Source organism: Haemorhous mexicanus, chromosome 15 (assembly GCF_027477595.1).
Source record: "Haemorhous mexicanus isolate bHaeMex1 chromosome 15, bHaeMex1.pri, whole genome shotgun sequence".
Taxonomy (NCBI): domain Eukaryota; kingdom Metazoa; phylum Chordata; class Aves; order Passeriformes; family Fringillidae; genus Haemorhous; species Haemorhous mexicanus.
The window spans coordinates 7,128,623-7,151,247 of record NC_082355.1 but is presented as its reverse complement, the minus strand read 5'-3'; the positions used below and the strand labels follow the sequence as shown (position 1 = coordinate 7,151,247).

At 42.2% G+C, this 22,625-nt stretch overlaps 1 protein-coding gene across 2 annotated transcripts; it reads left to right on the top strand.

Annotated features, from left to right (window-relative positions):
- The first annotated feature begins 195 nt into the window (after positions 1–195).
- On the top strand, positions 196–22,591 carry MAML1 (mastermind like transcriptional coactivator 1). 2 transcript variants are annotated; one of them, XM_059860553.1, is made up of 5 exons: positions 196–936; positions 9,584–10,981; positions 12,946–13,206; positions 16,114–16,228; positions 18,243–22,591. In XM_059860553.1, the coding sequence occupies exons 1-5, from the start codon at positions 568–570 to the stop codon at positions 19,232–19,234; spliced, it is 3,135 nt and encodes a 1,044-aa protein (XP_059716536.1). In that variant the 5' UTR covers positions 196–567; the 3' UTR covers positions 19,235–22,591. The 2 variants fall into 2 exon arrangements, with proteins under 2 accessions (XP_059716536.1, XP_059716535.1); XM_059860552.1 differs by having other exon boundaries at positions 9,581–10,981.
- Positions 22,592–22,625: the final 34 nt, after the last annotated feature.

Here is a 22,625-nt window from a genome sequence, read left to right as displayed (position 1 = left end):
GCTGGGCCGCCGTCACTCCGCCCCTCCCTACCTGTTCCTTTAAACCGCGCCGAGCACCGCCCCCAGCTCGCCTCTGCTGCTTAATTCTCGCCTCCGCCCCCTCTTATTGGCTGAGAGGGGCGTCGGTCACGGCTCGTGACGCGCCGCGCGCCGTGACGTGCCCCCCACCCAGGAAGCTCCGCCCATTTATTCTCAACTCGGCTCAGGAGGGGAAAAACAATTTCAAGATGGCGGCGGCGCGGACAACAATGGGGGGCCGAGGGTCCGGGCCGGCCCGCGCCTGAGGGCGGCGGCGGAGGGAGCGCGGCGGGCTCCGCTGGGCCCCGCGAGGCGAGCACGGTTGAGGGAGAGAGGGGCAGCGGAGCGGCGCCGGGCTCGGGGCTGAAGGAGGAAGTGGGGCGGGGGGGAGAGGAGCGGGCGCCGGGCCGGGCGGGGGGAAAGACCCGGGACGATCCCGGCGGGGAGCGCAGGTAAGGCCGGCGGGAGGGGCGGCGGAGGCCCCGCCATGGCGGGCGCCGGAGCGAGCAGCCGGTGAGCGGCGGCGGCCGCCCCTTCGCCGCCCGGCCCATGGTGCTGCCCCCCTGCCCCATGGCGGAGTTCGTGGTGCCGCGGCACAGCGCGGTGATGGAGCGGCTCCGCCGGCGCATCGAGCTCTGCCGGCGGCACCACAGCGCCTGCGAGTCCCGCTACCAGGCCGTGTCCCCGGAGCGCCTGGAGCTGGAGCGCCAGCAAACCTTCGCCCTGCACCAGCGCTGCCTGCAGGCCAAGGCCAAGCGGGCCGGCAAACACCGGCAGCCGCCCCCGGCGCCGCCGCCGCCCGCGCCCCCTCCGGCCGCCGCCGCCGCGGGGAGCGCCGAGAGGAGCGGAGCCAACGGGCTGGACGGCGAGGCGGCGAGCGGAGAGCAGCAGCACGGCCGCAGCAGCGCCCTGATCGCGGTAAGCGCCGCCCGGGGCCGGGTGCTGGGGCCGGGGAGGGACCGGCGGTCATGCCCTGCTGGTACTGGGACCTCTCTGGAGCGTGATGAGGGAAGGAAAACAAGCTCTCGCTGCTGGTGTGGTGGCCTGCGGTGCGAGGGCTGGGGTTGGGGCTGTTTTGCGGAGTACCCTGTCTGCTCTGTTACAACTTCGCAGCCTATGAGGGCTGTTTTGTTTTCGCTCGTCACCTCTGCACGCTGGAAGAGTATAGAAAAACTGTGGCATGGTGGGGTAGGGGTAGTAGCAGGATTTCTGTGATGTTTAAATCATTCAGAGTATTTTGTGAATCATATTTCTGGCTAATTCACCTAAAATGTCCCTGCAGAAACTGTCAGAGGGGTATTAATGCTGCGGTGCCTTTAGATTTTTGTTTTCTTGTTTAAGTTTTCATTTTGGGGTGTCAGGGTTTTGTGGAGTCATTTGATAAGGATATGCTTATTACTTGGGGGGGAGTTTTAAGACAATGTATCTGTTAATTCTGGTTCATATTGGAAAGAATTTCAGTGGAAAGGCAGCTGCTTGTTTGCCGCTCATTCTTGTGGGTGTGAACACTATGAGAATCCCACTCCACCCATTAAAAACTGGCTTAGCTCAAAATCTTAATGTTTCTCTGGCTTCTCTAGCATTTCTGGTTGTGGGGACATATTCACATAGCCCTGTTTGTATATCAAGATAGCTATTGCTTATTCTGGGCCCTTTAAATATACTGCTGTGTGCTAATGTGTCAGTAATGTAGGTTAGTAGGATAACCTCTTAAAGGCTGCCTGTCCTAATACCTGTCTGCCTTAAAATCAAGTATTTTTAAATGGTGGCCTGCATGAAAATGATTCAGTAGCACTCTGAGTGCCTTTAAAAGGGGACACTGGGTTAAACATAGATATTCCCAGGTTAATAAATAGAATAAATAATATTTTTGTGTGGTCTGTGTATTTGATTGGATTAGAAAGGAAGGAGGATACACTTCTCTGTGTCTTGGACCTCATTTACTGTTTTTAAAATAGAATCATGATAGAGCTTTTATGTATGCTTGAGTGTCCAGGACATAATGTGAAATACTGAAGCACGGGGTTTATCGATGTCATCTTTACTGTGACCAGCACTAGGCAGCCTGGGTACAGTTTATAGTGTTTTCAAGATGAACTGAAAGTGTTACTTGACTGAATTGTTTCTGTTCTTGCTAATACACCTATGAGACTTGAGGACTTGCTGACTGTTGAGAAGACTGAGGTCCTTGTGACACAGTTAGAGCACTTCAGAGGGCTGCTACAGAAGGGTACTTGAGGAAGAGAGGAAACCTTGTGCATTCCTGACATTGATTCTACAAAACTTTACAGTTAGCTGTTGTTTAGCAGACTGATCTTGAATGTAAACTTGTGTCAAAACAAAAATTATTCAAACTTGGTTTTTATTACCTAAAACCTTGGTGGAGGTTCTGTTTATTTCCTGCTGGGCTCTTGGGCTTTTTGCATAAGGGGCTCTACCCCTTAATAATGTGTATTTTCATTACACTCTTTAGCATGTCAAATCCTGTTGCTTAAACTGCCGCCACAGGACTTCATATTGATCTTGTGAAAGAAAGATGTCTCTAATTCATTGGTGTTGTTTCTCTTAAATCACTTTGGATGTGGATTTGATCTAATTAGCATCCATTATAATGAGGGCTCTCAATAGCAGTAGGTTCTGAAGTGTACTGCACATATTGGGGGAAGCCCTTGTACAGGAAGCTGCTGCCAGTGGCCAATTTACACAACAGAAGAGGGGTTTAGTGTATGAATGACTCTTCCTCGGCCTGCTGTTTCCTTCCTAGGATCCATGACTGTGAGCTTAATTGCAGCTGCTGATTCATCACCTCGTTACTGGGGTATAAAGTTGGTTTGCTTAGTAATTCAAGTCTTGGAAAAAAAACACAACAACAACACCATTTCTGGTGCTGATTTAATTCCTCTGGCCCAGAAGGTCCCTCTCTAGGTTGGTATTTTACCTCTGCCCATCATGTTGCCCTTATCAAGACCAAGCATGTGCTTTGAATGGGAAGGATATGGGCTTGATTTCCAGTGTTCAATAAAGTTTGGATGAACACCAGAACTGTCTTTTAAAATGTCCTGGACACATCCTTTCCAAAGAATGCTGCTAGCTCAGTGCAACATGCATTATATCAGCTGTTGCTGCTGTAACAGTCCAGATTTTTCTGTGAAGCTGCATATGAATCTGGTCTTGGAAATTGGTACTTCATGTTGACCGGTTATGAAGCATTTATTTTGGTCCCTGAAGGAGAGCAGTTCATGTAAAGGTGAAGGCTTTTGTGAGGTCTTGTACCAGTAGGACATGAAGCTGCATTGCCCCAGGTGGGGACAGTGTGGGCGCTGCCAGGTGCTGTGCTGCAGAGCGCATTCTCTAAATCCACAATAGTGACAGGAACCACCACTTCCTCCTTAGTGTCTTGTATGATTTGTCACGTGGACAAAATCAGATATTTTCTCTTGTATCAGTCTTTGCTCTGGTTTAGATCCTGCAGTTAGATGGATCTTGCTTACAGGCAGAAGTAAGGGGTAGATTATTCCTTGATTCCTTACTTAGCAGCTGTAAAATTTGAGCTACAGACACTGAGAGAATACAGCATTGATACAGAAATACCTTGATTATTTGTGCATCACTTAGGCCTGTCCCTCGTTTGAGAAAAATGTTGAAAAACCTTCTAGCTTCCTACTTCCAAAAAACTTCCAGACCATTATTTAATGGGAAATCCAAATGTTGACATCTACTTCCCATTTCTGTTCTTTAACATGACATTATTAAGGCTGTGTTCAAAGTAGAAGATGCTTGATATTTGGATAATGTATTTGCTGTGTAATCTTCCATTTTTGAGAAACGGGGAAGTTGGGAAGAGATGGGGCTTGTCTCCTAGAACATTTTTTTTTCTCTGCCAGGTTCTGATACATGAAAGATCATCGAATAATGGTGTTTAAATTCTCTGCAGGAGAAAGGTTGGCTTCCTTGCATTTCTGTGGTAGACAAAAAGGCAGTGTATGGCTGAGCTGAACAGAAGCTGTTTCATTGACATGTGAATGAGGAGAATGGCAAAGGTCTGGATTTTCATCTCCACTCCTTGTTTTATGATGTGGTGTCTTGGAAGGAGAGCTGCTCCCTGTTTCTTACTGGGTTTTTTTCCCCCACCTGAGAGCAGTTGTTGTGCAGAGAGCTTGCTTTGTCTAGGACTGCCACAAAACCACAAACAGTATTTCTGGAATGAGCACAGAAGTCGAGTCAGTGGCCTGTCTTGAGAAGGCTTTGTGTTAAAGCTGAAGAGCAGCATTTATTTGGGAGTGATAGATGTTTTACATTAATATTAGTTAAATACTAAATTAAGCAAAGGCACCAAGTAAACAGTTTTAAATGAAATTGAAGTCCGAGGAGAGCAATGCACTGTTTCTTGGTTGAAAGACCTAAAGTAATAAATTAAAGGGAATAGATTGCCCATGGTGTCCTGACAAGTGTTAATGATGTTCCTCTAACAAAGCACAGGCTGGTACTCTAACAGTTCAGAAGATCTCATTTTTGTGTAAGCTGTGGTATAGGGGTGTTAAATTGTGAAATTATGTTTTACCACAAAGATAGCAAATTATTTACATGTTATTTATATATAGCCATGGTGGAGTGTAGTCTTGCCACCATTGTTTGTTTTTGCTGACAAGTCTGATAGTTTGTTGCCCAACAACTCAGACAGGTTTTTCTTTGTCTCCTTTTAATTCTCTGTGAGGTATTGTTTTATGTTTGAAACATTTCCCTTACCAGATTAGTTAGATATGCAGTGATGTTTCCTAAGTTGTAAGGATCTGGGAGTGACTGAGCTGCTGCTGCTGCTGCTGTTTAAGTTCAAGTGAGGTGGAGGATCCGGCATTGCTGCTGAAGGCACAGTTTTTTTGATTCAGCAGAACAATTCCTGTAGCAGAAGCTGCCCCTTGTGACTAATGCAGGCTTGAGATATTTATAGACATGCCTATCCACAGCCCTTCTTCACTCCAGCAGGCAGTCACCCAAATACAAAAGTCTGCTGGAATTAAAGTAAAAATTAAAAAAGAGTCCAGCAGTTTGGTTCTGACAGCACAGTGGAATGCAGGAACACATTGGGCAATAAAATGCTTTCCTTGCTGGGAGAATGCAGATTTGGAAACTGAGGGTAGATGCACACTAAGGGGGAGTTCTTGCTATGGGGTGTAGTCAGAATGTTATGTTTTCTATCCAAAATTCATACACTACAATGTCTGGTATTTGCATTGTTATTCCAGCTTAAGGAGTTGTCATCTTTGTTGCTCTTGTCCTTAGTGAGGCAGGAGAGGAGAATCAGTGTCTGTAGAGCACCTACTGTGAACTCTGATACATGGGAGCTTATCTGTGCTGCAATACTGGCACTTCCATGGCAGAAAAATGGATGTATTCTGGTTTGGTTTCCCCTTCTAGTTAAGAATGCTAGGAGCCATATTTGAGCTAGTTTTTTATTATGCTTGTAGTCTAATATAGCATTTCTTCTTTGAAAATGTCCAGCATTATGTTTCTCTTGCTTGTATATCATAACAAATTCTTGTAGACTTAATTCTGATATTGAAATGATAAACTAATTTGAAATAAAATACAAAAGATTAAAGCTCTACTAAATTCTGTAAGAATATTTAAATCTCTATAGCAGATACTTTAAAAAGCTAAATAAGAACATTACAGAGCCTGAGAGACACAGTATGAGTACCAGATTTTTAAGAAGTTTCTTTTCTGCCATGTTCATGAGGTGTTTTTTGTTGTTTTTTTTTTTTTTTTTTATGAAATCTGCATACAGTTTGTGTGTGTGTATATATATATATTTTTATCATCTTCAGTTACAGGTCTCAAAGTATAGCAAACTAGTGGATTTTTGTAAACGGACTTTAGCTTAACTGTTCTCAGTTTAGCTGTTCTGAATGGTAAAGGGTTTTGTTTTCAGGCAAATAATGTGGTCTAAACTTTCATGCCTGTTAAGTTCTAATGCATTGAAATGTCACTGGTTTCAGATTATTATCTAAATCTAGTTTCAGGTATTAAGTCCACACCAAAATAGTCAACACCAAACAAACAAACAAAAAACCAACAAAACCAATCAGAACAACTTTGTACCACTGTTTTGATCAGTGATTCATGCCCCTTCCCACCAAGGCAGTAAGAGAGCACTGCCCTGGCCTCTGAAGTTTTGAATTCTGCCAATGCTAACAGACAAGCAATAGATTAAGTTTTCAAACTTTTCTGCTTTCTTGTTGGGCTTCTGTTGTAGTTCTTGGACAACTTTTGTGAAGTCAGTCAATTTGTCCCTGCATTGAGACCACAGTAGGGCTGAGCACCATTGTGGTAAAGCTGGTGGGTTCAGGACAGAGATTGAATATATCAAAATGCTTTGTGTGCTCTCTGTTTTCTGCTGGAAGCTTTGTTATTTGCCTGGGCGCACATCCATCTCTGGCATTGCGAGCCTGTCTCCTTGTCAGTGTGTGAGTTCCATGGCCAGAGGCTGCTGTGTTGGACACCTTTTGTTGTCATGGATGCCACCTGAGTTTTGTCAGCTTGCGTTCTGTGCATGAGGAATGCACAGTTGAGCATGTGTGCTCCTGCCAAGGAAGTGTTTATGGCCACGTTGAGGACTGTGTGTTCTGCTCACGTGAATAAAATGCAGCTCAGATGATGGAGGAGGTGCAGCCTGTGGCCCCTCAGTGACTCTTTGACAAACTCTCTGACCTGTCCTGGGCAAAGGACTGAGGCTAGCTCACATCCTCTGCCTTGCACTGTTCCTATATTGGTATAAATACTTCAGATAAATGCTTTTGGGGTAATATTTTTAGGCATAGCTAGATAGCAGTGATCTAGAAAGTTCATCTTTTGTTGGAAAATTGAATAGGCTGAGAAAATGAGAGGACACTTCTGTATCTGATCTTGTGACAGTGGAAATGATTGGCTCAGTGTTACAAATAAAATTGATTCTGCTTAGGAAATTATGGACAGCATGCTGGAGGAACATTGTGCCTTACAGGATGGTAATGAAGGAAAAAATTAAAGCTAAAGGGTTTTCTTAGTGAATAGCAAGCTATGCTTTACTTTATCCGTGTGTTGGTTGGTTTTTTTCATGAGTTTTGGCAGAAGAGAACAGGTTTTTCTTGCCTTGAGAACTCTGTTGGAGCAGCTTGATATGTAGATAGCTTGCAGTCTGACTTTTATCTCACATGCAGCTTGTTATTTTTCCCCTCAGACCAGATTATTTGGATAGACACAGACAAGCTGGGGAGGAATTTAATCTCCCTTTTTTCTCCAAAGGAATACAGTTTTAGGTGAAAGGAGGATTTTGTCCCAGGCAACTAACAGTCAAAATGTCTCCAAGGATCAGATATCTGAGTGTTATGACTGTTAGAATCCATAGAGATCTGAGAGTTCCTGAGCTGGATATTAGGAGTCTGTGTCTTTTTCTAGACTGCAGTGACTGTAGCTCACAAAATGAAGTTATATTTTGATGTAAGTTTTCAGGGAGTGGGGTTTTTCCCTAACTATTTAGAATTAAGGAGGACCCATTCCCAAACTTTGAGTAATTTGACTCATCATATAATCTTGGGCAAGTTACTCATCCACCTTGAGCTTCAGTTTTCCTGGTGGGAGTATGAAGTAAACAATGGGAAACGCTGAAAGCCAAGTGTTGTGATGGAGTTGAGTTTTTTTGTTCTCTGTTTTGTCTTTTTACAAAAAAGTAAATTTCCATTATTCTTTCAAGTTGGTATTTGAAAAACGCACTAGAGAGCTGCTACTCCAAGCTAAGAACCTGATGTTCAAATTAAGAGATTTCAAGTTCCAGCCTCCTCTCCATATGTACACCTCACCTCATCCGACTCAGTCTTCTGCTGATCTTGCTATTCTGCTGCTATTTCCATGAGCCATCCAGAAGATCACAGTCTCCAGGGAAGTTGGAGTCTGTCCCACAGATAAAAATAAGGCTTTGCTGTTACCTATGCAAGCACTAAACAAATAGTGGGGTTTTTTTTGCTGTTACCTGTGCAGGAATTAAACAGATGGTCTGGGGTTTCTTTGCCCCCAAAGATCAGCTCACTGTAGATGGTTAAAAAAAAACCAAAAAAACAATTAACTGTGAACCAGTCCTTCTGTCTGTAAATCAAAGAATGCTGTTGCTCAGGCAAGTGTGTAAAATTCTTCTGATAATTTATGCTGGCCCTACATCCAGCCTCTTGCTTGAATGCTGAGATCTTGAGGTTTCCCATTTTTCCTTGGATAGAATTTTCTCCATGGGTTAGGGGACTGCCTTGTGAACACTTCAGGTAATACGAAAAGAACCATGCTTGTCTTGAGGTTTATTTGATGAGCTGCTTTCCTGCCATCTGAGAGGGCTGTTGCTCAGTGACCCCACACCTCAAATGGGTGGCTCTTAGTGGAGATTCCTTTTGAGTGTCCTGCTGAGATGTACCAGGGTGTCTGACCCAGACTGGGAGCTGATGGCAGTTCCCTCTTCCAGCTCCCTACGCTGTTGGAGCAGCGTCTCTGCCCTGCAGGTTTGTCTGCATTGGTGGAGCGTTCCAGCACCAGCAAAGCTCAGATTTTTTTACAGAATGCACCTGAGGGAAGGAAAAGTTTATAGTCACCTTTGATGTGTGCAGGAATTCTGTTTTCAGATGCTTTTGAGGTCAATAGAAAGAACATTATATTTGCAAGAATGCTGGCAAGAAGGAGAAGTCGAACAAAGGTGCTCAACCTCTGGCTGTGAAGCTGCTGCTGTAGCTGCTGGTTGCTTCTAGGTGGCACCATGAGAAAGAGAATCTGTGCCTTCACCATCTGTGAGAGGCCAACTGTGGAGCTGCTTGGGGCTCTGGTGTTCAGAGCAGCTGGCAAATACTTCAGGAGAAAAGAGGAAAGGAATGAACTTGCTCTGCTGCCATAGAACTGGCTGAACTCCGAATTGCATTTTCCACAAGTGTGAAGCAATGGTCGCTAAGTGACAAATTGGTTTTGCTTCAGTGCCAGAAGTGTGATTGTGTACAAAATGTATATACACAGTTCTTCTCAAAAAGATATTATCACAAGAGAATTACTCATTTTTTCTAAATATTAAATGTGGGACTGCTTTATAAATATTTAATTGTGAGACTTTTATGAAGGAGTCTGATAGAACAATTGTACTGTATGTGTACATAGATCAAATAGAATACAGCTTTTTATTCTCATCTGAAATTTAATTCTTAACATTATTTAATGTTTTTCTACTTTTGAATAGGAAAAATCATAGCATATTCCAGTTCACAGCCATTTTTCAACTTTTTGTTTTTAGAGTACATGGCAGCTTCTAGTTTTGTCTGAAGGAGGGGGCGTCTGTTCAAAGTAGTACATGTTTTTTGAAAAATTTCTGTAAGAGATTATAGTGAGGAAGTAATCTCAAGTGCTGACTTGTAAAACAAAATGTTACCAAAACAAAGATGCAGTCTTTGATTATTTTTCTGAAATGTTTTGTTCAGAGCAAGACAATGTTCTGGTAAGAAATAAAAATCCAGATCTGTGTAACATAGAACTACATAACTGAAATATTTCTTTTCTTTTTCAGCAGCTCCATGAGACTGTGAAAAGAAAGCTTGATAGTGCTGCTTCCCCTCAGAATGGAGACCAACAGAATGGCTATGGTGATGTGTTTTCTGTGTCCAAGAAACTGCGTCGTGAGGATGGTCTGGGAGTGAGTGGTTCTTCCAATGGAATGCCCCCTGTGTCTCCACTCCATCATCTTGACAAGAAATCTGGTACTGGTGATACCTTACAACTTAATGGGAAACATCCAATGGGGCTGGATGGCATCAGCAAGAAGTGTCTTCCAGATTCCAGCCTGCAAATGAATGGAGGTGGTGATGCTGATGATTCATTTCCTCTGAGTTTGAACAAAGAGCTGAAGCAGGAGCCTGTAGATGAGCTTCCCTGTATGAATCCTGTAGCAGGGGGTTCTATATCTCAGAATAACCTGATGCCTGATCTTAATCTAAATGAGCAAGAATGGAAGGAACTTATTGAGGAGCTCAATAGATCAGTGCCCGATGAAGACATGAAGGATCTCTTTAATGATGACTTTGAAGACAAAAAAGATGCAGATTCTTCAAATTCAGCTGCACAGACTCCATTACCACAAGATATTAACATAAAGACTGAGTTTTCCCCAGCACCCTTTGAACAAGAGCAGCTGGGATCTCCCCAGGTTAGACCTACTTCTTCAGGTTCAGCATTTATTGGTGCTGCTTCTGTACCTGTAAGTGCCGCTTCTACAACGGTTGTTAGTTCTCAGGCTATGTTCCAGCCTTCTGGTCAGTCAGTGACTGAAAATCCTAATCAGCCCATGATGCAAGCATCAAACCACTCTCAGAACATCCAGAGGCCTGTGTTACTACCTGGGAAGTGTGCAGGGAGTGCCAAAGAAATGTCTTCTGCTCATCAACTTCAGCAGATTGCTGCCAAGCAGAAGAGAGATCAGATGTTGCAGAACCAGCAACAAGCTTCACAAGTCCACCAAGCAAATCAGATGTCGACGTGGCAACAGCCTGGGCCTTCCCATAGTCCACTGACTGTCCCATATACCATGGAAAATCCTACTAGCCCATCGGTTTATCAGCCAGACTTCAACAATCAGAAACTCATGATGCCTAATTTGGGAAACAAAAGCTCACCAAGAGCTGGAGGCAATTATCATGTGAACATTTTGGGTCATCAGCAAAACAGCTTGAACCAGAACCCCGTGAACAGTCAAAGCTCTATGCTGGACTATGGGAACACCAAACCTCTTTCCCATTACAAAGCAGAGTGTGAGCAGGGGGTGGCAGTTCCTGGGCAGAACAAGACTCCCATTCTGGCATACATCCAGCAGCGCCAGCAGCCACCACTGTCCCATGCAGGTGATGACCAAAATGGGATGATCCTGTTGAAACCCAAGCCTGGAAACATTGCCTACCGACTGCCACATGGTCAGGTGAATGTCCTGAGTTACCTTTGCTCAGTAGCAGATTTAAGGTTGTTGGGTAGGTAAGGCTGGAGTGCAGATTCCTTGGTGTAGTTTCAAATGTTTTCATTGATTTTAAAGAGAAAAATCCTATATACAAGAATCTTAAACAAGAATCATGAGGTCTTTTTTCCACTGGGGACAGTTTTTATTACTGGGTTCTAGGTCATGTAACCTGTGATTTCCAGCTTAATATACTTTGTGGGCAACAAATTATGTCGTACTTCACAGAAGCTTCTACTTACAAAGATAAATAGATGCTTTGTAAACTTTTGACTAAAATAACTTGTATAGAACTGTAGTGTTACACAGTGTTCTCAAAGAAGCTTTGATTTCTTTACCTTGTTTTTAGTCCCTACTTGTGTCAGAGTTGGCTTACTATTAAAAGACCTACTTTTGCAGAGAGGTGGAAGTGGGGGCTGCATTCCTGATTTCTTGGGTGTTCTGTGGAGCCTTTCAGTTCTATGGATTTTTATTGGTTAAGTCTCTGGGCATTGGGGAAGCATGGCATAGGAGAGAAATATATCATTAAGAATGAATAATGGTAATGTTTGTTTGCTTGAAGCATATGCTTCAGGTTTCCCTGTAACAGAAAATTCCAGATGGTGCTCCTTTGCCTTGTATAGAACTGTTACTACAGGTATGCTGCAGGTGAAAATTTCTGTAGTAGTGGGTGGAAGTATAGACTCATTGGATTCTGTAACATGTACATGCAATGCACATACAGGAGGGCTTGTTGAAAAGAAAAGGTATTTGATTAAAGTTCCTCCAGCAAAAACTGTTTGAGATCCAACTCTAGTCATATGTTCCCTCAACAAAACAGAAAACCTGTGAAAAAGCTCTGATTAGTCTGTGATAAAGACCACACTAGTGTAGAAATAGAAATTTGAGATCAATGTGTGATTCATAAAAAAAATGGATGTCTTTGAAATCTGGCAGAAGTAAGTCTAACAGCACTTTGATGGAAGAAGGGTAGAGTTGATTGTATGTGTCACATCTCCCCCTCACTGAAAAATGTGAGGGTGACCTTGTGTCTACACTGCCACATTTGGACTGAACTAACAGAAATACTGATGAAAGCTTTGGGAGAATTTCTCGAAAGCTTGCACACAGAACAACTTAGTGCAGCATTCCTTCTCTTTGGCTTGTGATTCCTTCTGAAACTGCAAAGTGAGAACCAACAGCCAAATCCATTAGCTGACTGCATAAATTAAACATAGCATTTGTTTGTGTAATTAGAGATGAGTCTGAACTGTGCTTTAAAATGATGAAAATTGTCAAATTTCAAAGGGATTTGCTGGTACTAAGAGGAGAGTATGAGCTTTTGAATGTTCCATGTTATTTTTGCTTATCCCAAGTTCAGTCTAAAAAAAAAAAAAAAGACAAAAAATGCACACTTAAGAAAAACTAATAATATCAGACTTATCTCTAGTAGTATTTTTGTCTGTGGTGTATGGTGATGGTTGGATTGCTGGAAAAATACTTTGAGACCCATTTTGACCAGTGGAAGCTTTCTCCCCTCACCTGCAAATAGTAAATTCTCTGATATTAAAAAATAGCAGCTTTAGGATGGGAGACATAAACACTTGCCGAATGAAATGTTGACAGAAGAGGCAGGATTTCAATAAATGCTTTGTATAACAAAAATTAAAAATGTAGTTTCAGTTTTTCAAACACTGCTACCAAAATAAACTGAATCTGGGGTGTTTGAAGAGCAGTTTGTAAGTGCCTGAAAAAAAGCACACAGAGCTATACTGACCTGTTTGAGCTGGAAATTGGGAAGAACTTTGAGACTGGAGTTAAAGCCTCTATTCCTAAATGTTGTGGAGCTTCTGACCCTAACTCCAAACTGGCAGTTCTGTGTCTGGCACTGTATAGATGTGAAGAAGTTACTGCATTTCTCTAATTTTTGTCCCTTTTCCTGTGTTCTGCAGGATCAGAACCCTGCTCCTACTGTTCCTCGTGTTCCTGTTTCTGTCCCAGGCCCTGGGGTGGGTGCCCAAGCTCCAAATGTCTCCATGGCAGGTAACCACAGCAGCTCAGCTTATCAGCAGCAAGCAGCAGTGATGAAGCAACACCAAATGCTGATGGACCAGCAGAAGCAGAGAGAGCAGCAACAAAAGCATCTGCTCATGGAGCAACAGAAGCAGCAATTCCTAATGGAACAGAGGCAGCAGCATTTGCTGGCAGAACAGGTGAGAGGGGCCAGCTCTGTTTTCTAATTTGTGCTGCTTTGCTTTGGTGCATGAAATAGCATTTGATGTTTTAGAATCAGAGAATAGTTTGGTTGGGAAGGACCTTCAAAATCACCTCAGTTCCAGCTCCTCTGCTAAGGGCAGGGACACCTTCCACTAGACCAGGTTGCTCCAAGCTCCATCCAACCTGGCCTTGAAACATTTCTAGGGATGGGCAGCCACAGCTTCTCTGGACAGCCTGTTGCAGTGCCTCACCACACTCACAGTAAATAATTTCTTCCTAATATCTAATCTGAACCTAACCTTCTTCAGATGGAGGTCTTGGATTCCCCTTTGCTCTATCACTTCATGTCCTTTTGAGGCAACTTCCCCCTCCAGCCTTCTTATGAGCCCCTGTTAGGTACTGAAAAGTGCTCTAAGGTCTCCCTGAATCATCTGCCCATCAGAAGCTTTAAGAGAGAAGGAAATTATAGTCTCCTCTGAACTGAAAATGTATGACAGCCCATTTTGTGGGGAAGGTTGTAGTACAATATGCAGGATTGTGGAGCCATGGCTATGCCAAGTTCTAGCCAATGGCCCTTTTATCCCCCGGAGACATCCTGATGAATCTGAGGTCTCAGTAGAGATGACAGAAAAACCACCTCCGTTCTGAAGCCAGTGTAGACAAAACATATAAATGTGGTTGGCAGTGTATGTGTTGGCCAAGATAGGTTTTTGATATTTCAGTTAAAACAATTTGGACTAAGGGAATGCTGTGGGCTAATTATGTTATTAAAGACTGAAAGAAAATGCCCAAATCATCAATAAAATCACATCTCTATGAGTTATGTGATCTGTAAGCTTAGAATACTTTAGTAAATCAATCAGTCTTTGGTGACTTGTATGTTAATATCAAATATCGAAGATGAGTAATATTACTCTCCAGAATGTTAACAAACAGGTATTCTTTGAGAGCAGGTGGGGAAAAAGGAAGTATGGGGTGTGACCTCTTGTTTGTGCTTTTGCATGTCTGGTGGATGGTGATTATTAGAGCTTTGTTAGAGCTCTTACAGCTGTGGCCCAGTAGGTTTCCTTAGGACAATAATGAACAGAACAGGTGTCAGACCTCTCTGAACAGTGGGGAGGTGGTAAGTAGGGTATCTCAAACATAGCATTAAAATACTATTTTCCTATGTGTTTGCTTCTGCTTTGCCAGCACACGTTGCTGCAGTAAATATCAGTATTATGAAAATACTTCATTCATGTCCTGGTTATGGTAACTACAGTTAACTTGTGTAATTTCCATTTTTCTATGGTGATGCTTGGACTCTGGTCCAAAATAAGGGGTGGCTTTGCCTTGGAGCTGAACAGCTTTAGACACTGCATTAGCCACATTTATTGGTCTTGTGCTGCCTAGTCAGGCTAGGTCTTGTGAGCATTCAGATTTGCTATTTGTTCCTTTGGATATACATGATACTGGATGTAGTTTTACAAAAAGATTTCTGAATCTGCTGATGTCTGCTTTTCAGGAAACTTGTAGTTTCAGGTAGCTCTAGTGCCATTCCCTACCACTATAAATTTGTCTTTTCACTTGGCATTCTGAGTATTTTTTAATTTTCTTCTCTAGGCCAGGTTCTGCAGTTCTTGGTTTCTCTCAGAGCTATGGCATCTCTTGTTGGCTTCTGTGGTCAGCCTCTTTCAGGTCTGACTGGTCCTGCAAGCAGTAGGTCCTCTGTCAAGCAGCCTGCCCTCTTCATTCCTGTGCGTGTCTCAACAGCTTCGCAGCTGGAGACTTTTGGGAAGGGTGGTAGCGATGTGTATCTGCTCTTTGTTACATTGCACCAGCCTCTTCTCTAAAGGCTTCTGCCTTGTGTCTTTACCCCAATACTCTTGGAAGGGAATTTTTGTCCCCTGCTGTGCTCTGTGTAACTTTTTGGATAAGTAGGTAGTTGTGTATTGTATCACTACTTGGTTATGTCAGAATTTCAGTCTGGCTGAAGGTATCTGTGGAAGAAGAGACAGAAATGCTGTGCCTGGTACATTTCATATTGTAAAAGCAACCAGATGGCTATTAACACTGTCAAAATCTGAGCCTACTGTCACTACATTCCCCTCAGGAGTTTAAATTTCATTTTCCCCCAAAATTTCCTAATAGAAAATTTGCTTGGTTTATTTTTCAAATGGTTTGATCATAAAATAGGTATGGGTTGCATCTGCCTTTATTTTGCAGAGGTACAATTATTTTGTGTCATGAGTAGGGTTTGTTTCAGTTGATAAGTGCATTGCTAAGAAAGTGGTTTGAAACAATGGTTGCAAAACTTGTATGACTTCTATTATGGACTTAGTTCTGCAGTTTTTCAAAATCTTCTAGGAAAACCTGTCATATATGAGAATATGGATTTGTGTATATCTTTTCATGTTTGCAGACAAGGACTAGAAAGTATTTACATGTTCAGTTTTTGATATTTCTGACTTGAACTTTTATTGATTTCTAGAAAGGGGTCTAGAATATGGTTTTGGAAATAAAGACCAAAAAAGTAAATGGGGCTTTTTTAATACACTCGCTTTTGCTCTTTTTTTACCTGTACCTTTTTGTCTTTAGAGTATTGCTAAAAATGCCTATTGATTATGTTACTAATTGGGGGACTATCATCTCAGATTTTCAATCTCTGAAAGGCTTCAGACATGCACTGCAGTAAATCTCGTAATGCATGCTGTTGTTTCTGAGATCCTGGTCTTGTCACTCATCAGAGTAAATTGACTGTGTTTGAGCCTTGAGAACAAAATCTGAAGTGACTGTAGGGCTGCAGAAGCCCCTTTGATTCCCAGCTGTGCATAAAAGTATGCAGACAACTTGTTTTTCTCCAAGATAGCCCTTGGAAAAAGCTTGATCTGTTTCTGAACCAGCTTGCATTGGGCATTTTTCAGGAGAAGCAGCGGCAGCAGCAGGAGCAGCAGCTGCAGCGGCACCTGACGCGGCCTCCGCCCCAGTACCAGGATCAGCCGCAGAACCCGTACCAGCAGCAGGTTGGACAGTTCACAGGTGAGTAAACATGGCCATTGAAACAATAGCAGAAAAAATACCAGGAGTGAAAAACAAGGTGTCTTCAAATTTCCTGGACTGGATAGCTTTTAATTAATTTATTACATGTCACTGTGCCTTAAAAGCTCTTGACCTGTACTCTGATTCTGTTGCAAATTAACAGCTTCCCTGGTTGCAGGTATCTGGGGCAACTTAAGCTTCTGATTCTTAATGTTGTTTGGGAAATTAGTAAAGTTTTTAAGTACCTTCATTGTTCTACAGGCCTTTTTTTATACTTCTATTTCATTGTGAAGCTTGCAAATCTCTCTATCTTTGATATATTAAGATTCAGAGGGTTTTTTTTTCTGAAGCCTGACATCACTAGTGCCTGTATCTATCACAGGCCCTCATTAAAGAAAGATGATTGGTGTGTTATTTCTCTCATCTCTACAATGAGTTTAAAAGTCTCTAACATTTCTGTCCCTGCTGCCTTTAGAAGGGAATGCAATTTGAATTCTCTTCATTACATGTGAAGTGTCCTATGAGGGGTTTTTTGTATGAGAAGCAGCTTAGTATGTCTGTAGTATATTAATTCTGTTAAATTTCCCTTCATTTTGTTTTCTTACTCTCAATGTTCCTGCAGAAATAAGTACTGAGGGGGTGAGATGCAAATAGAAATGTAATACCCTCACCCTGACAGTGTTCGTGCCTGTGGAGTGTCAAGTGCAGCTACAATTGGGTTTTGTTACTTCACTGAAAAAACCCAATGCCAATACAAAAGGATTGTGTGCTAACACAGGCATCAGTAGCATCCTTCAACTATTGCACTGCAATATTTTTTATCTTGCCACCTTTCTACAGAAAGATAGGCATACAACTGTTAAAAATAGAGTAGGTTTTGCTATAATGAATATCAGTACTATTAAAAATATTTTTTCTTTTTGATGATGGTTGCAACTATTTTTTGCATCTTAAATCCTGATATATGTGCTATCTCTTCACTGTAAATATTATCACAGTAAAACTCTTCCCCCACCCATCATTCCTTTGACACTGGTGTTTTTATTATGTACTTTGTTGATAATTAATTCAATATAATTTGAATTTATTTTTGTTAATTCTGGTTTTATTCAGATAGAATGTTAATAATAATGGAGATACAGTATTCCTCAGCTATCATAAAATATGAAAAAATTCTGCCGCTTACTTTTAGTTTTGAAAGTAGAGAAATTATTAGTGTAGAAAGGTTTCCCCTGGTTGACTACAAGGAGTGTGGGGGGTGTTACATGCACTACACTTCACAGAGCTTTTCTGCTTTCTTTCTTCAAATAGGGGGCTGTTTCTTCTACAAGAAGAAATGTTGAACCCAGAATTTGCAATAGCAAAGGACCCTATTTGGTTTGCTGAGAAGACATTTTTGCAAATCACCTTGCTTGGCTGTCAGCACTGCATATTAACATAGTGAATACTTGACTGTGAAAATCCAAAAGATACCTGACCAAAAAATTTCTGAATTAGATATTTCTATATTCGATAAATAAAAGATATTCCTGGAATTGGGAAAATGCAGAACTGGCAACCCTACAGTTGTATGATAAGAGATGCACTCTTGAGTATGCATGGAATGACTGACTCTGTGTGTGTGTGTGTACAGTAAGAGGTATTTTTTAACAGCTTAGTAAATTGTGCATGCACTTCAAAGTATTTGTGTTTACCTTTGTTCACAAAGAAATATCAGAGTCCTGCCTTTAAAGTCATAATTTTTTTTTGAATTAGTGATGCTGAACTCTTAGAAGTGGTATTCAGATTTTTTTAGGACATTGGCATATCTGTGTTTGAGATCAAGGTGGAGGTGCTAACTGGAGCCACAGTTAACACTCTTTAATTAAACTCCTGCTCTCTGTGTGTTGCTTGCAGAGGTCAATTTATACAAATGCAGCTGCATCTCTCTTGTGGGTTATTGTGCCTACAAGCCTGGCTTGGCTCTGGTTGAACCTGAGGTATTTAATGAACAAAATATTTCTTTGTATTTCAGGGACATCTTCAGCCATGCCCGGGGTCAGTAATTTAGGACAGTCCAGCTCCGGTAGTCCTCGGCTGTTTCCTCAGAGCCAGAACATGCTTCAGATGGGACCTGGACACGCTCCTGTTGCTCCACTGCAGTCGGGCTCCAGCCAGCAGGAGCGGGGGGTGTCTCAGTACCCCAGCATGCAGAACATGCAGCGTGGGGGGTTGTACAACCTAGCACCTGGCATGAGCCAGATGGTTCCCCAGCACACGACTCAGAGTGCCACTGGACAGACCCCCATGCAGAGACAGGGCAGCTTGGGCCAGGGCGCTGCCGTTCCTGCTGCCTACGGGCAGAACACCTTACCAAACTCAAATATTTCTCAGCAGCACAATAAAGGTGCGCTGAATGCAACCTTATCTAAGCCACAGATGGCAAGAGTACCAGCTGCTATGGGGGCTCAAAATCCATCTTGGCAACACCAAGGTATCCCTAATATTAACAACCAGACACAAGCAAACAGTGGCTTAGGACCATTTACTGCCAACTCCTCTTTCCACATGCAGCAGACACATCTAAAGATGTCCAACCAGCAGTTTGCCCAGGGAATGCCTCAGGTAAGCCTAAGCACCAGCAGGCCCATGACCTCAATGAACGCTGCTGTCTCTGGGCAGATGCTGTCGTCCTCTTTGGGAGCACAGCCGCGGACAAACGCACCCGCACAGCAGCAGGTACCCTCTCAGCAAGTCCTGCCTAGCATCAACCAGACTGTTCCAGACCTGAATGCTTTCAACCAGAACCCAAATCAGCAAATTCCCAACAGAGGAAACCTGCACTGTAGCCAAGGATACCCTGTGAGGACGACCAGTCAGGAGCTGCCTTTCGCCTACAGCGGCCAGTCAGGCAATAATGGACTTCAGAACTTGACTGGTGACACAGATCTGATAGACTCTTTGCTGAAAAACAGGACTTCAGAGGAGTGGATGAACGATTTGGATGAGTTGTTAGGAACTCATTAAAATGGGGCCGGGGGTGGGGGTTCTACTTCTTTTAATTATTTCATGAAATATAAACAACTCTTGGACCAAAAAACCTGTGGCATTGAGGAGACTTGCAGGCATTAGAGGTAAATGGTTGCGAAAAAGATTGGAGCTGCTTCTCACTGAGTGTTGACACGTGGTCACAGCGCACCAAGCAGGTCTGCAGGAGGAGTGCGCTTTGGCTGCTGTCTCTGAGGAGTTGCACACTTGAACAGGTCAAAAAATGCTGTGTCCTAGCCAGCCTTCCAGAGATCTCACTTGCAGTGTTCTAAGACTAAATATTTTAATTATTTAAAAACAAAACAAAAATTCCACAGAAGTAGTGCAGAAAGAAAGCAAATAGTTGCACAAATTGTGTTTAGGGCTTAGTCTGCAGCTATTACTTGCAATAATTATTTGTTCATAGCTTGACATGCTGTTATAGTACTGTCCATCAGACTTCTGATTTTTGTTTGAGAAGAGGCTGTATGCACCTGAGTATGCTTGCAAAATGTTTGGAATTGTTTCTTTTCCCCATTGCTGAAGCATGTGCCTGTACTCTCAGTAAGCAAGTGATATTTCACAGTAAATATTTCTAGATGCTGGTAATAGATGAGAAAAAGTATTAAAACCTGGCCAGTTAGTCTAGATAGTCATCTTCATAGATTGTAGTCTTTTAAGCTGCAGTTTGCACTCTGTTGTAGAGAGGCACAGTTCTTGGCTTGTACCTTGCTGTGTTTAAAGGGGGAATTTCTTATGGGAGAACTTTTAAACTATAGTAGGTTTAACATGAATTGTAAAGCCATTTACTTTGCACCTGTGTCTTCATAACTTATTTCCAAAGGTAGTTGTATTTAAATGAAGGCTTTGCTTCATGACAGCTCATCTAGTTTTCTTTGTTGTAAAAAGTAAAACTAACCTTTGAAATCAGTTCATCCCCCGAAGTTAGCAATGAGCACAAGACTTTGTCACTTCAGGATAAAAATGAGGAAAAAAAAAATTGGTTGGGAGGTGGAAAGTCCTTATTAGCAATAATAGCACAGGCAGCCTGGGAGAATACTTGTATCAGGGTTGCTCCAATGAGGAAGTCTCCCCCTTTAAATGCTTTGGTTTTTTTAATACTGGCTTACAAGTTTGATAATCTTTCTACAGACTGGTGGATTTACGTTTTTAATATCCCTTGAAGCAGATGCTGTTCTTCAGCTCGGCCCAAGGAGACGTCTTACCCATATGTTGGGGTTGGTCCCAGAAAGGACAAAAACCGCAGTGGGAACAGTCAATGTTCCAAAGTCCTTACTGTCTACCAAAAAAAAATCCCTTATCCACCAACAAACCACCTTGCCTTAACGTTTATTTTAAAATGAAAATAAAGTTGAAAGCTTTTGTTTTAAATGCACAAATACCTCTTCCCTTTCTAAATCCACTTTCTTGGAAAACTCCTCTAAACTTTCTAACCAAACCCAGCATTGTGATTTAAAAGCAATTTCCTTCAATACAGACTGGCTTCACCAGGAGTTTTCTGCATTGCAGAATTGTGAGAGAGGGTTTTTTCCAGAGGGTTGAAGGGAAGGGAAAGTTATCATTGGTTTCAAAGAAGGAAAATATTTTACTGCATCTGCAGCTCCTTTATGAGACAATTTGCACTTTTGAAAACTGCTTTTTTAACACTAATACTTTAACCCTTTCCAAATATGCATGGAACATGGTTTGTCCAGCACACTTAGCTAGTGTGGATGAATTCCGCTCTGTTGATCAGATTTGCTATTTTATCATGTTGAACTGTTGATGAAAGATGTGCATTGATCAGTGGATCCCACCTTTGAACAGTGAATAAAACTTCACTGAAGCAGGCTTAATCCCTCATAGAGCTTTTGAAAAGATAACATAAAGATTGTCTTTGGATGGGAAGATAAAGATGTTGGTGACTTTGGTTGTTGACACTTCTGGTATTTTCTAGAATAAGTAGTTGAGATGCAAATTACTGATGCTAGCTTTTCTCATACTGGCAATCTAAGAAAAGAGCTAGTGAGCTTGGTTTACTGTTAAGTTAAACCAAAAATTGGTCCAATGTAAGTGTCATTAGAAGAGTATAGCTATAAACTAGCAATGTCAGGGGAAGGAGTGTTTGCTGTAATTTTTAATTTTAAGGGTTAACTTTGCACCAGTGTGCCTTTCCTTCCTGTCAGGGGTGCTTGAGACCTCAATTTCAAGTGACATCCCTCTATGTCACTGTTTTTTTTCTCCCCCTTACAAACACTTAACAGAAATAACAGGGTAGTAGGATTCAGCTTTTCTTTCTCCCTGTTTAGGTTGTTGTGAAATCTGCTCTGTTTTCCAGTAGATTTTGCACACAAACTTGGTTCTGAATAAGTTAAAATACAATCCATCCAGTTGTGATTTCTTAATTGGAGGAAAAGAACATCTGCTGTTTGCATTATTACTACAAAAAAGGCAATCCAGCAAAATGTCCAGGAAAAGGCAGGTGTGCTCTTTCCTCCTCTGTTTCTGGAAGCTAAGGTGGATATTGCTCTGCTTGACCAGAGGGTTTGTTCAGGAAGGCATCTGGGTTTGATGACAGGGCCTTTTCATGGTACTGTTGGAGTAAAATTAGGTGTGATTCTAGACAAACTGGCCCATTGGATTCCGTGTGTGAACAGGATTCAAACAGCCCCTGGCTCTGGCTTTGGTCCCTGTCCACAGAACACGGTGCCACTGGAACAAGGTTGGAACAGTTCAATGGAAATGAAAGTATGGATTTGATGTACATGGGTGCATGGGCAGGGCTGGGCTCTGCCCTGGTGCCCTGTAATGTGTCACTGGTTGTGTCTGCACTCGGGCTTTCCATTTGCTGCAGCTTCAGAGCAATAAAACCAGTCTCCCCCGAACTGAACCCATCCGGCCGCCCATGGCTTTATTTATAAACTGCGGTTTTGGTTGGGCAGGCAAGGTGAGAGTGTCACTGTGCAACATCCACTGCCTTCCAAAAACCACGATCCAATTAAAAAGGGTGCTCAGAATTTTGTTATACACATTTCCTTTGTGTAAATAAATGTTTACAATTTTATATTAAAGATTTGAATAAGAGTTAGATCTTCTGACTGTATATTTTTTACTTTTTATAGATTTTAAAACTATAATTCTTTATATATGTGTTTGCGGGGTATTATGGTAAGTTTTATGCTTGTAAATGGAGAACAGTTGAATTTGATGCTAACCTTTATGAATTTTTGTCATTGAAATGTATAAAGAGTCCATTAATCCCCTTATTCTTTTACTACAATTACTGGTGCACACCAAAAAGAAATCCTTCACTTCTGTTTTATCATTATAAAATAAATATTTTGCTAGTGTATTAAATATACATGGTGTGACTTTATACATTTGCATGAGC

Coding starts and splice junctions, on each gene's coding strand:
- MAML1 (XM_059860552.1), top strand. CDS start 568: ATGGTGCTGCCCCCCTGCCCCATGGCGGAGTTCGTGGTGCCGCGGCAC. Junction 937..9,580: donor GCAGCAGCGCCCTGATCGCG/GTAAGCGCCGCC, acceptor TTTCTTTTTCAG/CAGCTCCATGAGACTGTGAA. Junction 10,982..12,945: donor ACCGACTGCCACATGGTCAG/GTGAATGTCCTG, acceptor TGTGTTCTGCAG/GATCAGAACCCTGCTCCTAC.